This window comes from Amphibalanus amphitrite, unplaced genomic scaffold, assembly GCF_019059575.1.
Source record: "Amphibalanus amphitrite isolate SeventyFive unplaced genomic scaffold, NRLGWU_Aamphi_draft 000090F_arrow, whole genome shotgun sequence".
Classification (NCBI taxonomy): domain Eukaryota; kingdom Metazoa; phylum Arthropoda; class Thecostraca; order Balanomorpha; family Balanidae; genus Amphibalanus; species Amphibalanus amphitrite.
Genome location: NW_024881586.1, coordinates 610,643 through 627,100, shown reverse-complemented (window position 1 = coordinate 627,100; position 16,458 = coordinate 610,643). Strand labels below are relative to the sequence as shown.

Sequence of the window (16,458 nt, the reverse complement as noted above, 5' to 3'; positions counted from 1 at the left end):
TCATTTTTCTCCATTGACTTGTAATGAAAAGGTCACGCCACTGACCTGACCTTAGGTCACGGATATAAAAAATCCGAGATATACAAATTGTAGGCGCCCATAACAGCATACAATCCGCCAAGTTTAAAACCTTTCTGACAAACACTGCAGGCTGGACATGATTGCAAACTTTTTTTTAGGCTTGGTCAGTTAACTTGACCTGGTGACCTGACCTGACATGACCTGGGGTCAAAAATCTCACACATTGTCCAAAATTGATGTACCAAAAGCTACCCCAAGCGGCGCGGCGGTACGCGCCCCCCCCCCCCCCCCCCCACTGGGGCGAAGGTTAATTGTATAACGATTGTATCACTCAACGTTTTCTTGTGAGTCCAGGTCCAGGCTGTAGGTGACATTCCACCGTCTGCTCGTAATGGCATCGGATCGCTCCAATTTCCTAATAATGCAAAAATACTTATCTAAAGTGTCAAAACAACAACAACGGACAACAACGGTGACGATATTTATTGGCTATGACAAGAGGGTCGTAAGTCGTGACGCGACAAAATTCGTCGCCTCGCACATGTCCTGAACTTTACACGGTATAGGCAGGTCGGCACAGTTGGCACTCGGGTGGCCGACGAACATTATATGGCTTTAACTCGTCCACTGCATGGCGGGCGGCTAGAAGACTGGTCGTATGTTTAATTCCCTTAAAAACTAGTAACCACTGACCACTGGCAAACATGTCTTTCGACTGTCACTGCCACTGGCGCAGACTATGCTGGAGGACTTCACGTGGACTCGACATTTTGTCCACGCTTGGTTGGATAGAATAGGCGCACTAGTCGTCGTCATCCACTGTTGTTTTTATGGGTCATGGCCTTTCGCCCTAGCGAGACCATTTTTGGGCCACGGGATTAGAGATGAGAGATTTGTTAGATATGAGGGGGCGGGCATGGGCGTCTATCGTACGCCGTCTCGGCTGAGTCAGTTCCTAGGGAGTAGGGACAGGCCATCCAGCCACTCAGACGGTCACCCCACAGCCTGCTCCGAAGGGGGCTTACCCGAGATTGGTGTTGGTTTCCGTCCCGCCCGGAACAGCTGTTCCCGGCTCAGAGAAGGATGCGAGTGTTTGGAGATTCAGCTTCAGCTGGAGCTGATCTGACGGATCAGCTCCATGGCTGGCGACTGCCGGGGGGTCGTCTCAGTTGCTCCTTCTCTAAGCTCCTCGGAGTCCGCGGCGCCGGCCGGCTCCTGCTCGGGCCTGGTGACCATGGCGCGGTCTGTGACTGTCTCTGGAGTCTGTGTCACACCCTCCTCCTCGGGAGCGGGCTCGGTAGCGTCCTCCGTCGGATCTCTCTCCTGAGCGGGCAGGTACGCTCCCTCGGCCAGTGCCAGCAGCGCCACCTCGCGCTCCAGCTTGCTCAGCCGCTGCTGGGTGCTGTTCTGGTCAGCCAGCAGCTGGCGCTGGCCCATCAGCAGGGTCTCCAGCTCGGCGCGCAGTGCGGCCATGCTGCGCTCGTGCTGCTCGCCCAGCCGCATGGCCACCACGCGGATATCGGTCTCGGAGACACAGGAGACGTGTCCGAGCGACCAGAGGCTGTCCGAGCCGCATGTCGAGGTAGTGTTCTGTTCGGACGGGTACAGGGTGTAACCGGTGGAGCAGCTATACTCGACCACAGAGCGCCAGCCGGTGCCGTCCTTCGGGCCGGTCTTGGTGTTGGGGATGGCGGGCGGGGACGGACATTTTGCGGCCAAGCAACTAAGGCGGGCGGTACCGCTCTGTAGGTCGTAGCACCGGACAGGGTCGGAACAGGACGGGCTGTAGCCTGGGTCGCACGAGAGTTTGACAGTGCCCGTCTGTGCTGGCTCGTAACGTCCGTGCGCTGGTTGACCAAGAAGTGCACATTCGCCCCCTTCATCATCGTCGGACCTCTCCAGTACTACGATGTCTGCCACTGAGAGCGCCAGGAAGGCGCCCTTCTCGGCCGACACCCGCACCTGGAGCCGCTCGACGTTCGACGCTGGCTCGGGGCAGACGCAGACTCGCACTCCGGAGACTGTTGGCGTTATCTTGCCGCTGTTCAGGTCCCGACACGAACACTCCACCTCACCATCGGTCTGGTTTACCGGCTGCAGCGCCACGGTGTAGCGTGTACCAAGGGCACGCACCAGCACCCTATCTACAGTCGCGTTATCCTCCAGGTGGACAGTCAGCGCCTGGGGGCCGTCGCTGGGTGCCAGCATGCACCAGGTGTCCAGCGAGCCATCCACGGCGGTTTTGCAGTCCGTCATCGGCAAGCCAGTGACGGTGATGAGCTGTCCCAGGGCGACATTGCGCCGGCAGACGGGCGCGACCCCGTCCCACCGGCCGGCGCGGCACGTCCTTCGCAGCCCGCTCAGAGACTCGGCCAGATTGAAGCCGCTCTCGCAGGTGTAAGTGGCATGACTGCCGTCCGGATACTCCTCCTTTGGATCGGAGAGCCTGGTGTGCTCGCTCACAAATGGTGGTCCACAGGGCGGCGAGCAGTGCCATTCGTCTTCACCTTTGCCACAGTGTCTGGTACCATCACACGCCTTGCTTTTGAGAATGATGGTGCCCGACCGCGAGCATAGGAACGTCGAGGGCTTGCGGTTCCATCGAGTCTCTCCATTGTAGTCCCAATATTGATTTTGGCGTCTGTAGTAGTAACGACGGCGGTCGTAATCAGAGACGTGGGTGTGTTCGACCTGCTGATTTTTCGGGTTTTTCAGTGTGATCGCGCCGCACGTCTCCTCTCCGCGAACACACCGTATCGTGCCCCGCTCAGTGGTGCTCAGACGACACTCGGTGCCCAGCTCTCTGGAGTCCTTCAGCCACCGACAGCCGCCGGCCTGGGACGGCCGGCAGTGGAGCTCGACCTTCTGCTCAGGCCAGGCGTAAACCGTGGGCGTCTCGGCAGAGGTGACCAGCAGAGGCGGAAGCCGGCCGTGCTCCTGCTCGCCACAGGCGCCAGCCCATGCTCCGCCTGTGACACGGGTCGCAGGTCACTGATGGGTCACTGGGTCAAGCCCTCAGTGACCGAATAGGTCACTAGCAATCAGGAAACACGGTTGAATTATTTCACTGTGCGACCTATGGTATGTCACGGGGTCACGGTCACTGACAAGGTCACGGGATCAATGTCACAGCTGTGTCACGATTCAAAGTCCCTGATTTGACATGCGGTCAAAGTCATTGATTTGTTAGGTGTGACGGTTACTGCCACGTCACGGGTCAAGGTCACTCCCATACCACAGGTCAAAGTCACTGATTTGTCACGGAGTCACGTTTATTGCTTAAACGCGGGGTCACGGTCACTGCCTGTGTCATGGGGTCAATCAGGGTCACTGCCTGTGTCATGGGGTCAATCAGGGTCACTGCCTGTGTCATAGGGTCAATCAGGGTCACTGCCTGTGTCATAGGGTCAATCAGGGTCACTGCCTGTGTCATGGGGTCAATCAGGGTCACTGCTAGATATATCTATCACGGGGTCGCGATCGTCGTCACGATGGTCGCGATGATCGTCACGGGGTCGTTCTCATCGTTTTTTAACCGGGCCATTGCTGTGACAGTGTGGCATTCAGTCAAAGTCACTGTCTGGGAAAGGCGCAGTCTTGAAGGCATCTTACGACCTTCTTTACGCGTAGAGTGCACATCTTCGCGAGTAAGGTAAGAAATCAGCTTTTGTAGGTATAGGTAAGCCGAATTTTCCGAGACGTCAGGCCATATATGTAATGGTATGATAGTCGAACTCCTATCAAGCTCTCACTGCTAGAGGCTTACCGAGCGTGGCGGCAATTATCAGGAGGGGAGGCAGTCTCATCTTCTGTTTGGCTCTCACAGCCTGCGTTCCAGATGCTTCCTGCAGCTGGCGATGAGCGGTTCTACCCACCACGGCACCACCCTGGACGGCGCTGGGTGGCAGACTGTCCCCTCAGTCGGGAGTGCTCTCCTTTACAGTGCCCATGACGCGCCTGTTCGTGTTGATACGACTGGAAGTGGTCAGTGACACAGACCAGCCCCCTCGCTATCAGCACTATTGCGAGTTAGCCCGTCTGCATCCGGGAGCGCGGTCCGCTCCGTCCGTCAACAGACGCTCGGCTCAGATGTTTGGCTCGGGTCGGCAGATCAGCTAATTCTTAGACATTCATACATTATTCACAGACCTTTCTGAGCATTGGTCTCAGATTTGACCTCAGGTCAACGGTTTTAGCCTCTAGAGGGTATAAACTAAAAATTATCCGTTTTTACGAAAAAAAAAATGTTTTTTTAATAACTTGACTCAAGAGAGCCACGAGATTACGCTTGCCAGCATCATGTTCCTCTCGTCGAGACGCGTCGAATGAGCTATAAGCTGACCTTAAAAGGTCATTTTTAAAAGTTGACCTTAGTTCAAGGTCATGATCTGACCGGAAAGGGTCATATTTCATATCAGTCCATCCGTATCGTTGAGCTGAACACATGTGACGGCTCGATCTACATCTTCATTGAATTTCACGCATTCACAAATCGAAGCTATCGAATGAGCTCACCCTCGGCCTCACGGAACCCATCCCAATGGCCATTTCCGCTCAGTGTCACAGCGCAAACGTCGGGGATCTGCCGGGTTTCCCCTCCACGTCTCGTCCAATCATGGTCAACAGAGGTGAATAAAACTCAAAAGCTGTCACCTACGCGATGTCTAGCTGTCACGATTTTTTTTTTACAAGTCATCTTGAAACAGTAGGTACCATATTTTTACGTCTTCTCATCACCTTTGAAGGCCTAAAAAATTGAAAATGAGGCTAGAGTGTTAGAAACTAAAACGGCCTCTGGGCATTACAAAGCATCAACACATTTCAGTGACACAACAACACAAAATAAATCACTATTATCCAACTTACCTATAGGTCTGATCGACTTCCTTGCTCAGGAAGCCAGGACGGATCGATCCAGTTCAATCAGAACTCACGAAAGGATTGTCGGTTGTCACTGATTCACTTGCCTTTGCTTCAGTAGTCAGAACCAATTATCAACGCTCCTACCAAGTTTCTGGGACCGATGGTCATGGACCTCGCCCCAGTTGTGGCCCAGATGTGACGTATGTCCGTGAACTTAGCGACGTATACGTATACGTATTCAGCGACGAATTCCAAATCACTTCAGATTCATGGCATGGGTTAAGTTGACCATGCTGAACACGAATATGACATTTATTTTAACTTTTGAGCTGATCTTCATGGTTAAAATCCGGTTTAAATGACGGGGAACCGCATAACGTCGCGAAAATAAAAACCCACGAATTCCAAAGTATACGCAAAATGTAGAGCTCATCCAGATCTAACGTCCGTGGAAGAATCTAAGCTCGTGGCTCTTTAACTTCATGGTTAAAATCCGGTTTAAATGACGGGGAACCGCATAACGTCGCGAAAATAAAAACCCACGAATTCAAAAGTATGTGCAAAATGTAGAGCTCATCGAGATCTAACGTCCGTGGAAGAATCCAAGCTCGTGGCTCTTTAACTTCATGGTTAAAATCCGGTTTAAATGACGGGGAACCGCATAACGTCGCGAAAATAAAAACCCACGAATTCCAAAGTATGTGCAAAATGTAGAGCTCATCCAGATCTAACGTCCGTGGCAGAATCCAAGCTCGTGGCTCTTTAACTTCATGGTTAATATCTGGTTTAAATGACGGGGAACCGCATAACGTCGCGAAAATAAAAACCCACGAATTCCAAAGTATGTGCAAAATGTAGAGCTCATCGAGATCTAACGTCCGTGGAAGAATCCAAGTTCGTGGCTCTTTAACTTCATGGTTAATATCTGGTTTAAATGACGGGGAACCGCATAACGTCGCGAAAATAAAAACCCACGAATTCCAAAGTATATGCAAAATGTAGAGCTCATCCAGATCTAACGTCCGTGGAAGAATCCAAGCTCGTGGCTCATCGCCTTCATGGTTAAAATCCGGTTTAAATGACGGGGAACCGCATAACGTCGCGAAAATAAAAACCCACGGATTCCAAAGTATGTGCAAAATGTAGAGCTCATCCAGATCTAACGTCCGTGGCAGAATCCAAGCTCGTGGCTCTTTAATTTCATGGTTAAAATCCGGTTTAAATGACGGGGAACCGCATAACGTCGCGAAAATAAAAACCCACGAATTCCAAAGTATGTGCGAAATGTAGAGCTCATCGAGATCTAACGTCCGTGGAAGAATCCAAGCTCGTGGCTCTTTAACTTCATGGTTAAAATCCGGTTTAAATGACGGGGAACCGCATAACGTCGCGAAAATAAAAACCCACGAATTCCAAAGTATGTGCAAAATGTAGAGCTCATCCAGATCTAACGTCCGTGTGATAATCCAAGTTCGTGGCTCTTTAACTTCATGGTTAATATCTGGTTTAAATAACGGGGAACCGCATAACGTCGCGAAAATAAAAAACCACGAATTCCAAAGTATGTGCAAAATGTAGAGCTCATCCAGATCTAACGTCCGTGGCAGAATCCAAGCTCGTGGCTCTTTAATTTCATGGTTAAAATCCGGTTTAAATGACGGGGAACCGCATAACGTCGCGAAAATAAAAACCCACGAATTCCAAAGTATGTGCGAAATGTAGAGCTCATCGAGATCTAACGTCCGTGGAAGAATCCAAGCTCGTGGCTCTTTAACTTCATGGTTAAAATCCGGTTTAAATGACGGGGAACCGCATAACGTCGCGAAAATAAAAACCCACGAATTCCAAAGTATGTGCAAAATGTAGAGCTCATCCAGATCTAACGTCCGTGTGATAATCCAAGTTCGTGGCTCTTTAACTTCATGGTTAATATCTGGTTTAAATAACGGGGAACCGCATAACGTCGCGAAAATAAAAAACCACGAATTCCAAAGTATGTGCAAAATGTAGAGCTCATCCAGATCTAACGTCCGTGGAATAATCCAAGTTCGTGGCTCTTTAACTTCATGGTTAATATCTGGTTTAAATGACGGGGAACCGCATAACGTCGCGAAAATAAAAACCCACGAATTCCAAAGTATGCGCAAAATGTAGAGCTCATCCAGATCTAACGTCCGTGGAAGAAACCAAGTTCGTGGCTCTTTAACTTCATGGTTAATATCTGGTTTGAATGACGGGGAACCGCATAACGTCGCGAAAATAAAAACCCACGAATTCCAAAGTATATGCAATATGTAGAGCTCATCCAGATCTAACGTCCGTGGCAGAATCCAAGCTCGTGGCTCTTTAATTTCATGGTTAAAATCCGGTTTAAATGACGGGGAACCGCATAACGTCGCGAAAATAAAAACCCACGAATTCCAAAGTATGTGCGAAATGTAGAGCTCATCGAGATCTAACGTCCGTGGAAGAATCCAAGCTCGTGGCTCTTTAACTTCATGGTTAAAATCCGGTTTAAATGACGGGGAACCGCATAACGTCGCGAAAATAAAAACCCACGAATTCCAAAGTATGTGCAAAATGTAGAGCTCATCCAGATCTAACGTCCGTGTGATAATCCAAGTTCGTGGCTCTTTAACTTCATGGTTAATATCTGGTTTAAATAACGGGGAACCGCATAACGTCGCGAAAATAAAAAACCACGAATTCCAAAGTATGTGCAAAATGTAGAGCTCATCCAGATCTAACGTCCGTGGAATAATCCAAGTTCGTGGCTCTTTAACTTCATGGTTAATATCTGGTTTAAATGACGGGGAACCGCATAACGTCGCGAAAATAAAAACCCACGAATTCCAAAGTATGCGCAAAATGTAGAGCTCATCCAGATCTAACGTCCGTGGAAGAAACCAAGTTCGTGGCTCTTTAACTTCATGGTTAATATCTGGTTTGAATGACGGGGAACCGCATAACGTCGCGAAAATAAAAACCCACGAATTCCAAAGTATATGCAATATGTAGAGCTCATCCAGATCTAACGTCCGTGGAAGAATCCAAGCTCGTGGCTCAACGCCTTCATGGTTAAAATCCGGTTTAAATGACGGGGAACCGCATAACGTCACGAAAATAAAAACCCACGAATTCCAAAGTATGTGCAAAATGTAGAGCTCATCCAGATCTAACGTCCGTGGCAGAATCCAAGCTCGTGGGTCTTTAACTTCATGGTTAAAATCCGGTTTAAATGACGGGGAACCGCATACCGTCGCGAAAATAAAAACCCACGAATTCCAAAGTATATGCAAAATGTAGAGCTCATCCAGATCTAACGTCCGTGGAAGAATCCAAGCTCGTGGCTCAACGCCTTCATGGTTAAAATCCGGTTTAAATGACGGGGAACCGCATAACGTCGCGAAAATAAAAACCCACGAATTCCAAAGTATGTGCAAAATGTAGAGCTCATCCAGATCTAACGTCCGTGGCAGAATCCAAGCTCTTGGCTCTCTAACTTCATGGTTAAAATCCGATTTAAATGACGGGGAACCGCATATTGTCGCGAAAATAAAAACCGACGAATTCCAAAATATGTGCCATGAATATGTGCCATGCCATTTAAACCGGATTTTAACCATGAAGTTAAAGAGCCACGAACTTGGATTCTTCCACGGACGTTAGATCTCGATGAGCTCTACATTTTGCACATACTTTGGAATTCTTGGGTTTTTATTTTCGCGACGTTATGCGGTTCCCCGTCATTTGAACCGGATTTTAACCATGAAGTTAAAGAGCCACGAGCTTGGATTCTTCCACGGACGTTAGATCTCGATGAGCTCTACATTTTGCACATATTTTGGAATTCGTCGGTTTTTATTTTCGCGACGTTATGCGGTTCCCCGTCATTTAAATCGGATTTTAACCATGAAGTTAAAGAGCCAAGAGCTTGGATTCTGCCACGGACGTTAGATCTGGATGAGCTCTACATTTTGCACATACTTTGGAATTCGTGGGTTTTTATTTTCGCGACGTTATGCGGTTCCCCGTCATTTAAACCGGATTTTAACCATGAAGGCGTTGAGCCACGAGCTTGGATTCTTCCACGGACGTTAGATCTGGATGAGCTCTACATTTTGCATATACTTTGGAATTCGTGGGTTTTTATTTTTGCGACGGTATGCGGTTCCCCGTCATTTAAACCGGATTTTAACCATGAAGTTAAAGACCCACGAGCTTGGATTCTGCCACGGACGCTAGATCTGGATGAGCTCTACATTTTGCACATACTTTGGAATTCGTGGGTTTTTATTTTCGTAACGTTATGCGGTTCCCCGTCATTTAAACCGGATTTTAACCATGAAGGCGTTGAGCCACGAGCTTGGATTCTTCCACGGACGTTAGATCTGGATTAGCTCTACATTTTGGATATACTTTGGAATTCGTGGGTTTTTATATTCGCGAAGTTATGCGGTTCCCCGTCATTTAAACCAGATATTAACCATGAAGTTAAAGAGCCACGAACTTGGTTTCTTCCATGGACGTTAGAACTGGATGAGCTCTACATTTTGCACATACTGTGGAATTCGTGGGTTTTTATTTTCGCGACGTTATGCGGTTCCCCGTCATTTAAACCAGATATTAACCATGAAGTTAAAGAGCCACGAACTTGGTTTCTTCCACGGACGTTAGATCTGGATGACCTCTACATTTTGCACATACTTTGGAATTCGTGGGTTTTTATTTTCGTGACGTTATGCGGTTCCCCGTCATTTAAACCAGATATTAACCATGAAGTTAAAGAGCCACGAACTTGGATTCTTCCACGGACGTTAGATCTCGATGAGCTCTACATTTTGCACATACTTTTGAATTCGTGGGTTTTTATTTTCGCGACGTTATGCGGTTCCCCGTCATTTAAACCGGATTTTAACCATGAAGTTAAAGAGCCACGAGCTTGGATTCTGCCACATACGTTAGATCTGGATGAGCTCTACATTTTGCACATACTTTGGAATTCGTGGGTTTTTATTTTCGTGACGTTATGCGGTTCCCCGTCATTTAAACCGGATTTTAACCATGAAGGCGTTGAGCCACGAGCTTGGATTCTTCCACGGACGTTAGATCTGGATTAGCTCTACATTTTTGTTATACTTTGGAATTCGTGGGTTTTTATTTTCGCGACGTTATGCGGTTCCCCGTCATTTAAACCAGATATTAACCATGAAGTTAAAGAGCCACGAACATGGTTTCTTCCACGGACGTTAGAACTGGATGAGCTCTACATTTTGCACATACTGTGGAATTCGTGGGTTTTTATTTTCGCGACGTTATGCGGTTCCCAGTCATTTAAACCAGATATTAACCATGAAGTTAAAGAGCCACGAACTTGGATTCTTCCACGGACGTTAGATCTGGATGAGCTCTACATTTTGCACATACTTTGGAATTCGTGGGTTTTTATTTTCGCGACGTTATGCGGTTCCCCGTCATTTAAACCGGATTTTAACCATGAAGTTAAAGAGCCACGAGCTTGGATTCTGCCACGGACGTTAGATCTGGATGAGCTCTACATTTTGCACATACTTTGGAATCCGTTGGTTTTTATTTTCGCGACGTTATGCGGTTCCCCGTCATTTAAACCGGATTTTAACCATCAAGTTAAAGAGCCACGAGCTTGGATTCTTCCACGGACGTTAGATCTGGATGAGCTCTACATTTTGCATATACTTTGGAATTCGTGGGTTTTTATTTTCGCGACGTTATGCGGTTCCCCGTCATTTAAACCGGATTTTAACCATGAAGATCAGCTCAAAAGTTAAAATAAACGTCATATTCGTATTCAGCATGGTCAACTTAACCCATGCCATGAATCTGAAGTGATTTGGAATTCGTCGCTGAATACGTATACGTATACGTCGCTAAGTTCACGGACATATGTGACGTCCCCCGTCCCAGTCGCCCGGTCCTTCCCTACTCCGGCGGCGGCCAAGGCCGCGCCGGTCCCCGCCACCGCTCAACCGGCGACGAGCGGGGACGAGCTGTCGCGCTGTCGCCGTTTTTCCTGCGTTGTCTATGGCGCTTCACAACGCACCGGCTGTCGCACCGGCGGGATTTTTCAGCCCCAGCTGTCTACACAGAGATGACGCTGTTAAATTTTTGTGCCGTGGTCCATAGTGGCCCTCTATGTGAAGACAGCTCTGATTTTAGCGGAAACGGCTTAGTTATCAATTTTAGATGCATCAACTGAGATGCTCGAATCTGTCTCTGTATTCCTATGGCTGTCACCTACGCACGCAGGCGAGTAGCAGGTATTTTTCACCTCTGATGGTCAAGCTTAGTGGATAGTCTCGTCCTCTAAATCATATAAACACGGACAACTCGTGGCGACATTGGTACTGCAACACATCACTACCCTGTTTGCAGGCTAACAGCATAAACAAGTTGAAGCACACAGTACGGGCAACACAGACACGTGTGGTTTGTTGAACTTATGTTCAGCATCAGCCTGTAATGAGTCCATGCCTCAGGCGACTTCGTAGGTACTATAGGTTATAGGAATTAGGAGTATAGGTATGCATGTACTATATTACGTACCATGCATTATGGAAACGTCTCAGTAATTGTTAGTCATTCAACTCAACGCATTTATCGATCAAATATGTGTTAAAAGGAACTTATTTTTGTTTATCAGCGAGTTTTTCCATATGATGCATATACCTAAATCATCCATATTTTACGCGAAGTGGGTTTCCAGTGATCATGCCATAGTCAGAGTGTCTGAGCCAGAATGTCAGCAGAGCGTGGTGTTCACCCCGTCAGCAGTTGTGACGTACGCTGTTCTCGTCAGCAGTGTAGGTACACTGTCCCCGTCAGCAGCTGTACACTGTTCCCCGTCAGCAACTGTACACTGTAAACTCATTTCAACAAACGTTTGTTACTTTTACAAGGAAAATTATTTAGCGCAAATCCCCGCACCCTTTGCCATGTCATCGAACGACCCTATTGTTTGTCATGGTAGTTTTTCTTACAACCCACTCACATGTAGTTCGTTAGACTAGCTACCAAAGTTTGCTTTGTCATTGTTGTGTGAACGACTGTTTTCCTAGTTATAATCATGCGGCTACTAGGAAAAGACCTGCGCATGTTTGCATTTAACAGGGCTGAGCCGTGTACTTGTTAAGTCAAATCAATGCAAATCTTAGTTAGCATAGTAGTCTACGTGTAGCAAACCTGTACTTGTAAGCAATCTACTAGTCTCAGGTTTGTAAAGTTTTACAAAGACCTCCCTTGTATTCGTCAGTTTTCTCCACAAATCGCAGGTCGCCGCTCTGCAGTCTCATTATTACAGCAAAACAGCATTACTGAAAGTAGGTCATGTATTTAAAATGGTACATACACATTACACACACAATGGTGATGACACTCATGACCCAAGGGGCAAGGGCAATAACGCATGCGAAAAGGCAATGAGCGTTATCACTTATCGAGTACACTGTAGAATCACACGTTTACATGCATTAGGTTTGAGTTGATAGTCAACTTGGGTTCCCTGCCTCGCAATAACTGGTTTGGGGACTCGCAACATCGAGGAACATGCCTTGATTCGGAAATATGTTATTTCTAAGTCTGCGGAACACGAATTTTAAGGGGCAAACCCATTCGAATCTAAGGGGCATTCAAATTCATTAACCGCTTGGAATTCAGGTGCTTTTTCATTTTTAGAATTCTTGAGTTTCTGCAGTTTGCTGTCTTCAGTGTAGCGGCCCTTGCTTGCAAGCTGGAGCTTTCGCTCCTGATGAAAGCCTGAAAGAAAGCATCGCTATATTATAGCATATGCAGAACAATATGGCCGGGAGCAGAACACATTGTGCTTGCTTCCATACATCACGCACTTATTTAGCAAATTTCTCTGATTCAATCTGCATTACTATCAGTTGAAAGACATACATTTCATTAAAAAATGACAAAAACGACCGAACACTGTTATCACCTACCATTTTCACGGAAGTGCGCAGGAGGCCACATCACTGCACGGCGGCTGGTGCGCAACTGAAACTTTCAAAATGAAACGGCCGGAAACGTTTTTGGCGCCACCTATATAACAAGTAACAGCTTTGTATATGTTACTACTAACACGTCTAACTAGCGTAACCAGGGGCGCGGGAACTACTTTCCGACTGGGGGGGCACACCATAATAGAGCTCAACCTAGGGTACCCCCAAATCTAGTTTTATCACCGGTTTTAGGCCACTTGTTTTTCATCCCTCGGCTTTTTCAACAAAAAAGAAAACATTTGCAAAAAAAGTGTGGTATTCCGTCTCAAAGCTGTGGGGGCACCGCCCCCACGGCCCCAGAGTTGGGGGGCAAGCTGCCCCCACTGCCCCCCCGGCTCCCGCGCCTATGAGCGTAACTAAGTCCGTGTTGCAAAGGTGTAGCTCAGGGGTCGGCAAATGGTGGGGCATGCCCCCTTTGGGGGTAATGGAGCCCCTCGGCGGGGGGTAATGGGGGCCTCTGAGAAAGCCTTATCTTAGAATTAATGTCTCCCTTGATGGGACAGACATCACGCTTGTTTGGTCTCAGGGTTCAAAGATCGAACGCTAACCGTCGCCCCTCTATTGGCGTTTTCATAACAGCTAACGTAAACGGGGAGGGGCCGGTCGGACCCCAGCCTCTCGGCCTCTGAAATCTGAACTGGAGCTTTGCGGTAGGAAAATGAACGTGCTACTTGTGACGATAGGAAGACGCTGCTACCCAATTTTAACCTTCGCACTTTAGGGGACCCCCCTTTTCCTCGGGTTTTCGCGAATAACTCGCGCAAAAAGCGGCCGATCGCGATGACATTTTCAGTACAGGTTTATCAATTTTATACATTGTAGCTAGAATTTCGCAACCATTTGAGCATATACCAAGTAATTTTGGTGCCTTCGTAACATGTTACGAAGCTGTCAGTGGTTGTTGATGCCTACTATAAATACCCGACAGGACGTCTATTGGTTGATCTGACCTGACCCGACCTGGCCTAAATGCACGAAGACATCTGTGATCAAAACTTAGATAAAATTCGTGATCAGTACCCCGACAAACTCCACAACATCCTCACTTTACGAAGTTCTGACAGGTCTCGATTTTCCGACTTTTTGGGTCATTGAGCCGACCTGCAAGGTCAATCAATGACCTAGGACCTTAAAATCGCGTATCATCAGCTTCCTCTCGTCACGGGCAACACGCTCGTTTTTTTCGAGAAGCTCATGCTTGATCAGGGGCCGAACGACAAAGAGGGGTCCAACGAATTTCTCCCCCCATAAATTAGCGGCTGGCAAAACACCAATACGGGTGACGGTTAACTTCTTTGGCCATTGGGTGACTTAAGACTTTCAAAGGGTCAATGACAATTGTGTAGTAGATCAGAACCCGCTGTACCTTCTAGAATTGAAATTTTATGACCTTCCATGATCTCAAGAAACAACTGCCTAACAAGTCAACAGTTATTTCTGTCAATGTATGACATGTTTTATGGCAGATAAAAAAAAATGATCGGCTCGAGGGTAAAATTGTGTCGTGATCCGACGTTTTTACATAATAATACCCGAAATACCCAAAGAGTCACGAAAAGGTATGACATTTCAGTGAGCTCGGTTGTGTATGCAATGGTGTCTGGTAGGGTGGGGGTAATGGCCCTGCCTGGCGCCCGAAAAGGGGGCACGACCCCGGAGGGCCTGCCGACCACTGGTGTAGCTGATACCTTTGACAAGGACATAGATTACATAAGTATGTATCAGTATTGTTGCAATGGTGTAGCTGGTTCTTTCGACAAGGATATAAATTACAAATCATAAGCAAATCTATGTTCCATATTACGAATAAGACCCTGGTAGTTTTCACAATAGCCTCCATAATCCTTGTCAATTTTATGAATGGTCGACTAGGTGCTGGGGCTGATACTAATATTTGCCCTGTTGATTCAACCAACTATGACAAGATATTCGTCGTTCGACATAACCTTTATTAGTATTTTTGACAAACGCTCGTCGTTGTACGACAACCCCTTGTCAAAATGAGTTTACAGTGTACAGTGTCCCCGTCAGCAGCTGTACAGTGTCCCCGTCAGCAGCTGTACAGTGTCCCCGTCAGCAGCTGTAGGGGAAGCCGGGGGAAGCCCGGGCGCGGGGGAAGCCCGGCCACCCCGTTTCCGGCTAAACTATTCACAATAAAATGCTCAACTGTTTGTCCTTTCAGCGTGGCAGCTAAGGTGACGCCAGCAAAAAAGTTAAGGCTGACAAAAATTGCATATTGTTAAAGTTATAGCGCAAAAATGATATTTTAAGGGTTTTTAGCTAAAAAGTGAGATATGTTGCACTGTTAATGTTATACCATACAGTACTAATATTTATACGAATGTTATGTAAGGACCGTTTAAGTGTTTGTAGTGAGGGGTGACTAGGCAGGCTGGCTTAAGTATGACATTTTTTCGAATATCGCTGTTCTAAAATAAAAATTAGCACACTGGGGTAACCCCGGGCGAGTGGCCAAGCTTAGGTACCCCCAACCGAGAGCAATGCCACTAAACCACTGTTTTCCATGAGATAATAGGTTCTGAGCAGGTTTGGTTTACACCTAGATCAAAGATAAATTTCGAAAATAAACATGTTATCATAGACAAAGCCAGTCATGTCACTTAAGGTCAACTAAGGTCAAACTACGTTTTTGCAGATAACGCGACAGACAATGAAGCTAGAGCTTCAAAAATGGTGTCGTTGTGTTCTTCTTCATCAGCCGAGTCGAATGATATGCAATATGATGCATTAACCCTATTAGTGGCAGGCTCCTAGTCCTGGCTACCCCTATTAGTGGCAGGGGGGGGGGGCTGTTTACGACCCCCCTTGATATCTCGAGATCTAACGGGCCGATTTTCAAAATTCAAACGGCATTCGATTTCACTCAACGTGATCTACATTTCTAAAAAATAAAAATTAAAAAATGTCAATAGGGGGGGGGGGTAGAGGTGGGTAAAAACGGGCGAATTGCAGATACATTTTAGACTGTTTATCACGGCCAGGTTTCTCAACCAATCTAAACGCAACTTTTGCCGATCGATAGAGAATGAACCAGGAATTCACATGGATCCTAAAAATATGCATTTTCAAAAATCATAGGCGGATACAGATCATTGAGATTGGGGGTACACAAAAAGTATAGTAAATAAGGTTTTTGTTGGTAGGGTAGCCTGGGGCAAGACGCCCCAGATAATTTATTTTGCTACATAACTTTTGTCCTACATCACCTGGGTGGCCAAATTTGTGCTCAATGCGTTCTTTGGACATTTTACTTTAAATTCCACCCCTCAAATTCATTCACTTATGATCGGACTCCCTGCTATGAAGTGATTTGTGAAGCAACTGCAAATGGGGCATTTTGCCCCAACCCCAGGGCAAAATGCCCCACGGCCCGGGGCAAGAAGCCCCATACTCTAGATTAAAGATTTAACATGCTAGTTGACCAAATCTTATATGAGAGGTCCGTTAGACCTTGGGAGGCACGGCACTGAAGTTAGCACCTTCCATCCTATCAGGTGTTCAGCTATGACAC

The 16,458-nt window shown here is 47.2% G+C and overlaps 1 protein-coding gene across 1 annotated transcript; it reads right to left on the bottom strand.

Moving 5' to 3' along the window:
* Positions 1-486: 486 nt before the first annotated feature.
* On the bottom strand, positions 487-3,996 carry LOC122380058. Its single transcript, XM_043362836.1, has 2 exons — positions 3,788-3,996; positions 487-2,990 (listed from the first exon to the last, which is right to left on the bottom strand). Exons 1-2 carry the CDS (start codon positions 3,825-3,827, stop codon positions 1,129-1,131), a joined length of 1,902 nt encoding a protein of 633 aa, XP_043218771.1. The 5' UTR covers positions 3,828-3,996; the 3' UTR covers positions 487-1,128.
* Positions 3,997-16,458: the final 12,462 nt, after the last annotated feature.

Coding starts and splice junctions, on each gene's coding strand:
- LOC122380058 (XM_043362836.1), bottom strand. CDS start 3,827: ATGAGACTGCCTCCCCTCCTGATAATTGCCGCCACGCTCG. Junction 2,991..3,787: donor GATAATTGCCGCCACGCTCG/GTAAGCCTCTAG, acceptor CCCGTGTCACAG/GCGGAGCATGGGCTGGCGCC.